This window comes from Hydractinia symbiolongicarpus, chromosome 7 (assembly GCF_029227915.1).
Source record: "Hydractinia symbiolongicarpus strain clone_291-10 chromosome 7, HSymV2.1, whole genome shotgun sequence".
Taxonomy (NCBI): domain Eukaryota; kingdom Metazoa; phylum Cnidaria; class Hydrozoa; order Anthoathecata; family Hydractiniidae; genus Hydractinia; species Hydractinia symbiolongicarpus.
Genome location: NC_079881.1, coordinates 9,349,751 through 9,361,375, shown reverse-complemented (window position 1 = coordinate 9,361,375; position 11,625 = coordinate 9,349,751). Strand labels below are relative to the sequence as shown.

The following is an 11,625-nucleotide window of genomic DNA, read 5'->3' as shown; positions in this document are numbered from 1 at the left end:
ATTAAAATCCTGCTATTTGTTTGCTGTATGAATCTGACGATTATACATTTTATCAAGTTTCAGGGGAGGATTTCAAAAATCACATTCATTTTGTTTAAAAAAGTTTGGAAATAGCAGCGGTATATCAAAGAAAACTAATTGGGGAAATGTTTATTAGATAGCAGATTAAGAGTTGGCGATCAACCAGTTATAAATTGTCATGCACCCACTGTGAACCGTAAAGTGAACTGTTCCAATTATATAAATCTAACACAAAAATACACTAAGTAGCTGCTTGCGGGGACGGATCTCAACACTTGTCTTTTAGCTTTACCTGACTTCTTTATATTTCTTTGGCTTTATCTTTTGCAAGGTTTTCCAGACTTGTGGCAACCGTAGCGTGCATGGAAACAATTCCCGCAGGCCTAATAATTAAATGGATCTCTATTCAGAAAAAACAATTACATTGCATTACATGCAAAATATTTACAATATTTATAGTCAAACAAACTCTGGCCCAGTCCTCAACTCAATTTTCACAATACAGCCCATCATTTCCGATAACAGCTTCTCAGTGAAGGCTTTCAAAAAGTAAACTTTAGCTGTAGTTCCTTCTTGACCTCTTCCAGTGACAAAAAAACAAATTACAATTTCATTCAAACGTCTCTTTATGATCACATCCGACGTGATTCGATCGTAGAACGTGCCTTCAATAAGTTTTGTAATCATAATATCATCAGCAAAACGTTCGGCAGCCCAATAACTTCCCTTGAGACCACCTAAAGAAGGAAAGACATCGTAAGAAACTAAATTATAAGTGGAAGCAACTCATGTCAAATTCACCACAGATCACACCAGTTAGGGGAGATACACTAGTTGGTTTCAACCACACAACTTTCAAGGGTTGGAGCATTCACTTCACGTCCAGAGTTCAAGGGTCTAAGACGAGTGTTGCCTAGTTAAGCAGAAAATTCAACATATATCTTGTTTAGTTACTTTGAAACCAACTTTTTGGTCCCTCCTACTAATAATAGGAGGGTTTATATAACGAAGTTAGTGACGTTAACCACATGGAATCTCAAGCAAGTCGTTATATAACTCAATCGTAAACACACTCACTATCCAATCAAATTAATATGTGCTTAATTTTAAAGCATTTTATAGATAAACATAAAAATGAAGGTCTTAAAACTTCCAACTCACCAGTGTGTCTTGAATCCCAACTTTTCAATACTCCAATTCTATGTGGTGGAACTTCATATCTTTTCATTTTTGTGCCTTTCGTTGATTGATTTGGCAGCTTAGTAACTGGTTTTTTCATAATGTTTCTCATTGAACATAAGCATCCTGCTGACTTAAGATTAATTCTATTCAAAATTCTCGAATTTGATTTAAGCATCTGAAAAATACAAAAAAATAATAACATAAAATAAAAAATATTATTAAAATGAATAAATCAAAAAAGCAGAATTACGCGACACAGCGATTTATTGATTTATTGTAGCATACCCATACTGCTCAAAAAAATTTTAAGAGCTGGAATGGTTGGAACAAATTTGTAGATCAATTTTCGAAAAATATTACTTGTCAGAATATCGTTGAAAAAAATACACGCAAAAAATTTAGGTCAATATAACTATTTAATTCTTAAATTAATTTAATATTTAATATTTTTTGTATACACAATACAATATAAAGAAGCAACAATGAAAAAGAAAGAATTTATTCTTTCACATGTAAGAAAAGTTAGAAAATAAAGAACTATATGGGTGAAAGGTTGAACAAATTAAAATTGACGGATTTTGAGAGCTACCGAAGCTGTTTAAGTACTTCAGTTTGCCTTGCGGCTTGATATGATCAAAACATACTTTTCTGACACAATTTTCAGTCCCGTTTCTCTTCACTACTAACTCTCTTTTACGTGCATAAAAACATTTAAAATGAATAAAAATCCCAATGTGAGCTTCGAAAGGAAGTGAAGAGATGGCAGTTTTCTTTGGAATAATATTGCTCTGACGAAAAATTAATCTAATAAAATCAAACTGTTGATTTTATTAGATCAATTTTTAAATATTGATTTGTGTTTTTACGTCATTTGAGTATATATTATTGTTCCATTATTTTTTACACAACAATTTTAGATCAATTTTAGTTCAATATTTTATTATAAAAATTGATCTGCAAAATTGTTCCGTCTATTCGTGCCTTAACTTAGTTTAGCGAACAAAAATGTTATTTTTACTTATTCTCCCTGTATTGATTGATACTGTCAAAAGTCAATGCACACAGGGTAGTTTAATGTTGTTGGCGTTATCTAATAAAAACATAACAAAGAAATCAAACTCAAGACAACGCTTATCCGTTGTGTTGTAACTTTTGAATGTTTATAAGCACTTTGTAGCAAAATAAAAATTTAAATTCAGTTTAAATGAGCGTGGCCTAGAGTAAATATTTCAGATTAGTAGGGATTAGTAGGGATTCTCTTTGTAATGTTTTCTATAAAAAATATTTTGTAACGCATGTATGCCATTACACTTGCTAAAAAACATACGCGTTTATAATAGATATATGATTTTTAATAACTTGCATGGAACAGCAGAAGTGCTCTGCCCCTTGACTTCCATCGCAAAAAAGAGCCCTGGGTCGAGGTTACCTGGGGACTTGTGAATGTTTTAAAATTTTTTGCTTGCCAACATAGGGGGGACCTCTTGCTGCTCTGCAACAGAGAAATGTCATCACAGTCAACATACATTACATTCAACAAAATATTTTAGCTAGCTATAGCTCTGAAAATACAGGCACATTAATATAGGAAAGAATAGCACGTCCTTACTTTAAATTTGTCAGATTAAAATATCACAGAGAAAACAAGAAGTCGGCACTTCAACTCGGCATGCTTCTTTTTGTCGAATGAGGTTTCGATGTATAGAATAAATTATAACGCTGTAATTTTGCAGAATGTTGTATTCCATGCTTTAGTATACTAGGAGTAACTTCCTGGTCAAATTATCATCTTTGCAAAACATCTTTTAACCATAATCTGTATGCTTGGTCTCCAATTGCACAGCTGCAGCACCCGGTTACAACTTTTTTGAAAACACATGAAATACAAACGCGAAACAAGAGACATTGCACAACAAATGTTGTAGCTAGAGATAGACAACTTTGTTGTTGTGCAACAGTTGTACCACAACAACTGTAGCTAGCTAACAAGCTTGACTTTGGAAACCAACAACCAAGCTTCTAATTAAAGTCGTATAGCTAACAACCCCTAAGCCTAATGTTGACATTGTCAGCTCTTTTCGCTACATTAGGTGGATGATTTTCTTTGTTTACTTTTTCTGGAGTGCTCTCCTTTTAGCTTTGGTATTTGTGTGGCATTAAACTAGAAATTAAAAAAGGTTGCGAAGCATTTCGCAAGTACCAAGCAAAATTAAGCTATCCAATACTTTGTCCATAGCGCTTCTTGTTTCTTTGGTGCTAACATCTTCCCAAATACATCAAAATTGAATATCATATTGAAGAACCCTGGGGACGAGGTAGGAAAATGAACGCTCTGCAGAACAATTTGTTGATCAAAAACAGTTTTTTTTGCGAATAGACTGCGCGAGTATTTGATGTGCGTGGGATATTCTTTTTAAAATGTGCGAGAAAATTAGATTACGCGAAACTAACAAAAACGAATAACACTTGTTAGAATTTTGTACCGCCTTTTCCCATAAGTAAAGAGCGCAATACAAAATTAAACTTTTAGCAGTATTTCGAAAGATATGTAATACATCGAGTTGTACAACCCGCAGAAGTTGGTTCTAACGTTAACGATTTCGTAAATGACCTTACAACAAAACAGTATTTTTTTCACGTAAAAATACCGGCACTAGAAGCCACAGAATCTGCTGGAACAAATTTCGAAAACTCACGGGAAACAATTAAAACAAAAACAAACAAATCAAAACAGTTTTTTTAACAGTGGCTGACAAACATGCCCCTTTCAAAACACATAGATTTTCTGGCCGTGTTGAGGCATGGGTCACTGATGAATTAATAATAGCCATCAAAGAAAGAGACTTCTTGAAACGGAAAGCATCAAAAACAAAATCCATCATAGACTGGGAAGCTTTCAAACAAAAAAGGAACCAGGTAATAGGTCTCAAAAATCGACTCAAAAACGAGTACTATAATGACGTTTTGCAGGACTTTCAAAAACGGCCAGAACAACTTTGGAAAACCCTAAAAAAACTGGTTCCTGATAAGTCAGGCAATACTACCTCGATAAAACGAGTAGTCCAAAACGATGGTACAGAAACTTCTCACCCAAAAGAAATTTCCAACACATTCAATTCATTTTTTGTCAGTGTTGGTGCCAAACTAGCCTCTAAATTTTCTTCTGACACTACTAATGTTAATCCACCTGTTAGCGGACACGATTTTCGGTGGGCTCGTATTGAGACCAAAACTGTCGCAAAAATAATTAGATCACTAAAACTTAATAAAGCTACAGGCTTGGACGGAATTGGTTCACGACTGCTAAAAGCAGGTTCGTCAGTTTTAAGTATTTATTTATCAAGTCTTTTCAACAAATCTTTATTTACTGGTTATGTACCTAAATGTTGGAAGACTAAAAGGGTCTCGCCTATTTTTAAAAGTGGCAATAAAACAGATCTTACTAATTATCGGCCTATCTCCATTTTGCCAATTCCTATGAAAATTTTTGAAAAGTTAGTGCATGAGCTAATGTCTCATTTTATTTCTGAGCACAACTTCCTGAATGACAGACAGTCCGGATTTCGAAAACTCTTTTCCACAGAAACTGCAGTAGTCGATGTCTCTGATTTTATTCTTACTGAGCTCGACCAACATAACTTTGTTTGTGCTGTGCTCATTGACCTTAAAAAAGCTTTTGACACTGTTGATCATAAAATTTTGTTAAAAAAACTATGGTGTTTTGGCATCAGAGATGCTGCCTTTGACTGGTTTGAGTCCTACTTAACGGACCGAATGCAGCTGACTCTTGTAAACGACACAGGATCAGATCTGCTTCATGAAGACGCTTTTGGGGTGCCGCAGGGATCTGTGTTGGGGCCCCTGCTCTTTCTTTTGTATATTGATGACTTAAAATCTGTCATCAATTCAAACTACCACCATCTATATGCGGATGATACAATAATTATTTCGTCTCATAAAAACTTGGATACCCTTGTCTCCCAGGTCGAGTTAGAACTTTCGCAAGTCGACCTCTGGCTGAATAATAACAAAATGACTATTAATACGGACAAAACTGAAACAATATTTTTCGGCAACCACAGCCAGTTAAAAAAAGTTGAGAACAAAACTATCAACTATATGGGTATTCCTTTGAAGAGGAGCGAAAAAGTTAAATATCTTGGGGTAACATTTGATCAAAAAATGCAATGGGAAAAGCACATTAATGACATAAATAGAAAAATACTAATTAAATATTCTAAAATTAGAACCATTGCATCCTGTTTAACACCTCACACAAAAAACCTTTTAATTAATGCACTTGTCATGCCATATTTCAACTACTGCTCCTCGGCATGGGCTTGTGCCACCCAAGGTAGATTGGGAAAACTAGAAAAACGATTAAAATGTGTCCGTACCTTTCTTGGGAAAGAGAGGGAATATTCAATGAATAATTTACTCATCAAAAACGATGCCATATTATGAAAACTCGTAAATGTTAATAGAGATAGATAAACCCACCACTATATATTAATACCTATAAATATACAAACATATAATAAACATAAATGAACTGCATTGTTAGAGTCAGACAGTAGGATGTTAACATTCCCATTCTCTCTTTTCTCGCAACCAATAATATAAACATACGGCTGCAAATGCCTAGCGACACTGCAAATGCCCCGAAACAAAATCAAAACATAACCAAAGGTTCATAACAGAAGTGTGTAAATAGTGTCTCTATCCGACGTTTCCAGTTTCCAAAACAGCTGTCAGCTTTGTTGGGTCTGCACCAACTTTTGTCAATGGATCTGCAAGTTGCATGGATGTAGGAATCCATTTCACGCTGGATAGTTCTTCTCTCAAAATCATTTCTTTTATAACAGAAATATCAACCCTGAGTCGGCGCTCTGCAGCCATTGTTGTTGAGTAAGTATTTCGGTAAAGAGATTCATTATCAGTTAATGCATGAATCTGAATGTGCTTACATTGCGTGTTTGGTATGGAAATCATTTCAGTAAGAACTTGTGACATAAAGTATGCAGCATCAAGAGCATCCACCATGGCACTTGTTTCAGCAGCAAGTGTACTTCTAACAACACGTCGAATAGTTTTGCTACTCCAAACTAATGGGCACACCTTCCCTTTATTATCAGAGAGGAACACCACATATCCTCCTGAACTTTGACCTGATGACAAATTTGCCAACGATGCATCACTGTAGCATATGATGGAGCAATTTTCCAATGATTCAAGGCTAGGGAAATGAATCTTTAATGGATTACCTTTGATTCTTTGAAGCACTTTATTTGCTTTCAAGATATTAGACACAGTAGGAGCTTTCATAGTCGAGCTCAATACAGAAATATCGAAGGCAATATCCGGGCGAGTATGTGTAGCAGTCCAGTTTAACTGACCAACCAATCTGCAATATTGAGAAGATTCAGTCTTGGTACAAATGGAATCTTTCTGAAGTTGACGTTCTCGGGTGATTGGAATTTGATCGATTTTTTCAATATAATCCAATTGGTCAAGTGATAGCTGTCCAGATTCACTCTGGCTGATATTAATACCAACATATTTAAAATGTGATGATGCTGAATGACCAACTTGAAATATTTGGTAAAGCTTATCTATGACATCAGCTTTGAAAACATCAGTACCGGACCAAAGGAAATCATCAACATGTGCTTGTAACACACCAGACAATTGATCATTTTTATCTTTCCAATAAAAAACACCATAATCAATAGTTGATCTATGACATCCTAAATTTTGTAATGCTTCCCATACTGCAAAATACCACATACGAGCAGCATCATTTAGACCGTACACACATTTTTCTAACTTCCAGAGTGTGTTTGGAAGGGGTACGTCACATGGTGGAACAATAAAGACATCCCGTTGTATTGGTTTGCCTTGGAGAAAAGCTGCTTTTATGTCAATAGAATTTAGTGTCCATTGTTTGCTGGCAATTATAGAAAGCACTAGTCTCATACATTCTTTACTGCCAGTTGGTGAGTCAGCAGGTATGTTAATATTTTCCTGAAAGCCTCGGATGACATATCTTGCTTTCGGTACAAGTTTTCCGTCAACAATTTTTCGGGTACATACCCACCTACCAGTTAGTCTGGGTTGACCTACATCTGGAACCTCTTGGTAAACTTCATACTGTTTCCATTTTTCAAGTTCTGCACTCTTGGCATTCTTGAACTCATCTGGTGCGTTGAAGCATACGGCAACACACATCTCTTCTTCACAATTAGAAGGAGTAGAGGGATCACCTCCTGTTGGGTCTGACTCAATTTCGACTAACTTCCATTCTGATACATCACTCCAATCCATAGAATACTCATGGTCAGAGTGATCTCGAACGTTTACCCAATCTTTGTGGATCCCACCCTTTTTTCCAGCAGGGCCTAGAATTTTTACTTCTTTCCATTCTCCATCAGGATATTTGTATTGCACTGTCTGTTGTCTTTTTGGGAGGGACATCTTGGATCTGGCAACAGGACCAGATTCTGGTTGCTGAATTGAGCTTTCTGGTTGGTGAGTTGCAACATGTTCAGTAAAATGTTGTACTTCCTGTTCAGTTTCTTCTTCTGCAATGTGGTGCTGTTCATACCCTGATTCCAGATTTTGAGTAATATCTGACTGACTATTTCCTGCTGCTTGTGGTGAGGAATCTGGTTGTGACGAGGAGTGACTAATTTCATTAACAAGTTGCAGACGACATGGATGAACACGACGAAGAACACTGCCATGACGAATCATTACAACTTTACCATCTGCACCAATGACAGTAGCAGGCCCTTGCCAACGCCGATCGTCTGGTAGTTTATAGAAGACTTGGTTACCAGGCTGATAGAAAATATCTGCATACTCGCGAACAGGATGTTTTAATGCCTTGCGAAGCTTTGAGCTTATTTCTGCTTGCACGAAAGCTTTTCTGGCTGCAGCAATGGCATTAAGATGCTGGGCTATTACAGAGCTGGTGGTAATGCCTTCCAAGGCCGGGAGTTCATCATGGAAAGCTGATGGCAGTCTAGGATTTTGACCTATTGCTAACTGTGCTGGTGTAAATCCATTTACAAACATACAGCAATTTCGTACAGATATAGCATACTGCAATGCCAGTGATTCTGATAACTTCGGGTGATCTTCTAGCATTTTTTCCATCATAATATCTATAGTTGCATGATTCCGTTCATTCAGACCATTTGCCCAAGGACTATAAGCAGCGGTGTGCTTGATGTTTATCCCAAATTGATTGCCAAGTTCCCGCATTTCATCATTAGCGAATTCCCCTCCATTGTCCATGTGAAAACTTTTAGCTGCTCCAAATATAGGCAACCAAAGTTCTATAATCTTTGCAACAACGATGCGTTTTTCTTTAGATGGTATGAAATCAGCACGTGTGTATCGAGTAACCATATCGATGAGGTAAATTATCCATTTACCCTTCCTTTCTTTCAAATCAATACTAACTATTTCATTAAATTTCATTTTATCTGGATCCATTAAGTTTCCGACAGCTGGCCTTGGAATGGTCGGTTTGTATCGCTTACACACTAGACAATTCTGAGAATATTTATGCAGAATGTCCAAAAATTCCTTGTCAGGCTTATCCAGGACACTGAGGACTTTCTTTAAGAACTCAAAGGGAGGATGACAAAATTGGCGATGCAAGCGTTTAGCAGCAAGTTCTTTGTCATGTTTGGACAATTCACTAACAGAAAACATAACATCCAGTACTTCAACAGGAAAACCTGGCTGCACATTTATACACCAGTGTCCAGTAGGGGATGTGAAGAGCTCAACATTTTTCTTCACACGATTTATTGTAACTTCAGCAGTGTCATTTCCTGTACAAATGAGCAGATTCCATGCTTTCATAGTTTCCTTTCCAAGCAGAAGAGGAAGATCGGTGTCAACAACATCGAATTTTAAGGAAGTGATTTCCCCAGCAACCAAAACAGGAGCTATAATGGTATACATAGATTTCATGACACGTCCACCACCAAATTTAAATTTGTTATTACCATGAAGCTTTTTGACATTTTGGTACATATCAGTACTCATGGAATCAAGAAAACACTGTGTCCATACTACTCCGGCAACATTCTGTGGGCAACCTGTATCGAGAATCATATAGTTAAATGCAACACCACCTGCCATAGACGCATCAGATGCTTGGCATTCAATAACATCAGAGTTAACAGAAGCAACCCAGGAGCGGTTTGTAGAACTATCATGCTGTTGGTTGTCTTCCGAACCTTGTTGTTTCTCAGAACGATGTGGGCAATCTCGAGCAAAATGTGCAATTGAACGGCAAACACGGCATGTTAAAGGTTTACCGTCAGCATTTAGGGGATTGCGATGTTGCAATTTTCCACGACCTTGTCCACGATAACTTTTATTTGATGAATTACCATTTTTCGATCGGTATTGTCTCCATGCAACGTATGTTTCGTATTCATCTAGTGTGGCAAAAAAAGGCTCTTGTTTGACAGCAGGTTGAACTGAGGCTACAGCGGTGTTGGATGATTGAGTACTTGTGACAGCAGCACTGCCAAAATATTTCTTAAGCGCCTTTTTAGCTTGTTTATACATTTCATTTGGTTGATCCCCATCAACTTCTCTCATTGCTAGACGAAGGTCAGAATCATTAAGATTGGCACCACACAGTAAATTAAGTCCATGAATACGTTCACCAAGTTTCATGTCGAAGCGCTCCATTCGGACTTTATATTTCTCATAATACATGATATATTGTTCAATACTTTGATCTTCTTTTCTACATAATATACGGAAGTCTTTCCACGTGTCAAAGGCTGACGTGTTATCGTCCTTACTATAGTACGTTTCTATCAATTCTATCACCTTTTTCCACCCGTCATCACCTGTCATGTTCTCCGTATCAAGGGTATCAAATAGTTGACGACGTATTTCGCTTCCATCCGGAAGATGCAATGCTAATTGCAAACCATGAACATCTTTCAGTCCAGTTACACCAGAAGTGGCAACTTTCCATGCCTTGGCTTCTCGGAGCCATAATGAAAACTCTTTGTTTTCTTCATCCCACCGTGGTGGGTTTAAAAATCCACTAGCCATTGTTTAACTACCCTCTGCTACCATGAAAACTCGTAAATGTTAATAGAGATAGATAAACCCACCACTATATATTAATACCTATAAATATACAAACATATAATAAACATAAATGAACTGCATTGTTAGAGTCAGACAGTAGGATGTTAACATATTAGTTTTCAAAGCCATGAATCACATGGCTCCTGATTACATGCGCTCAAAATTCCTTTTGACAAAAAACTGTCATAATCATCAAACAAGAGGAGCTTCAAAAAACAGGTTCACACTTCCCTTGGTCAACACGGAATTTGGCAAAAAAGCCTTCCCATTTAGAGCTGCAAAAGTGTGGAATAATCTTCCAGACCAAGTGACCTGTGATGGAAGTCTGCTTTCGTTTAAGACTTCCATCTCTATTGTATTTGGCAAATTCTAATGGAGATCACTTTTTAACTTTTTAATTTTTGTTTTTTATTCTTTTTCTTTTCATTTTTCACAGATTATAAATGTTACTATGTTTGATTGAGCTGAGGCAGTCTAAGGTTTATCATTTTTTGTTTCTTTTTTGTTCTAGTGGCCCCCAGTGGAAACAATCCACTAACTATAGGTTTTTTGTGATTTTCTGGGCTAGCCACTTTAAATATTTATTATTATTATTATTATTATTATTATTTTTAACTTTATCAAGATTTATTAAATAGCTTCAATTTTGGGCAGAAAAACAATAACGGTTTCGCCTTCTTTTCACCACACGCATTGGAAGATTACATCACTCACTCCCATTGTACACAATCTAAAAGAAAAAGAAAAAATTTTCATATAGTGAAGCTTCCAGTGCCTTTAAGGGATGGCCAAGTCAATGGAATTGAAAGCGCTGTTTTTCATCTCATAAATAATTAAGGCTAATTCGGAAAAGTATAAAAGAAAAAACTAAACAATTTGGCAACTTTACTAATTTTATATGCAAAGTTCCAATCGTACCAACAGTTTCGAAATCTGATAAAATCATTTTAGAAGTGTTTATTTTTTCAGAATTTGATTGATGCAAGGCCAAGGGAAATTAAATAAGTTTATTGTCTAAGACCCATTCAAAAACACATGCTTCTCATCATTCAGGGTTTTTTTCCACCAACATTAATGTAATCACCCAGAGGAAATTATAATGTATTTCCCAAATTCAATTCCTTGGACGATAGTTGGAAAAAGATGCTTTAAGAGAAAGGAGTTAATAAAGTCTAAAAGTTATTTATCAAGTAAATTTTATCAAAAACCATCAAAAACAGTTCTTTTAAGAACTTTGCTACCACATAGTTTATTTTATGGTCTATGCTGGTTTTTTCGGGTGATTACTTC

At 36.2% G+C, this 11,625-nt stretch overlaps 1 protein-coding gene across 1 annotated transcript; it reads right to left on the bottom strand.

Moving 5' to 3' along the window:
* Positions 1–405: 405 nt before the first annotated feature.
* On the bottom strand, positions 406–2,942 carry LOC130649558 (28S ribosomal protein S24-A, mitochondrial-like). Its single transcript, XM_057455855.1, has 3 exons — positions 2,813–2,942; positions 1,183–1,378; positions 406–758 (listed from the first exon to the last, which is right to left on the bottom strand). The coding sequence occupies exons 2-3, from the start codon at positions 1,376–1,378 to the stop codon at positions 481–483; spliced, it is 474 nt and encodes a 157-aa protein (XP_057311838.1). The 5' UTR covers positions 2,813–2,942; the 3' UTR covers positions 406–480.
* Between the last annotated feature and the right edge of the window lie 8,683 nt (positions 2,943–11,625).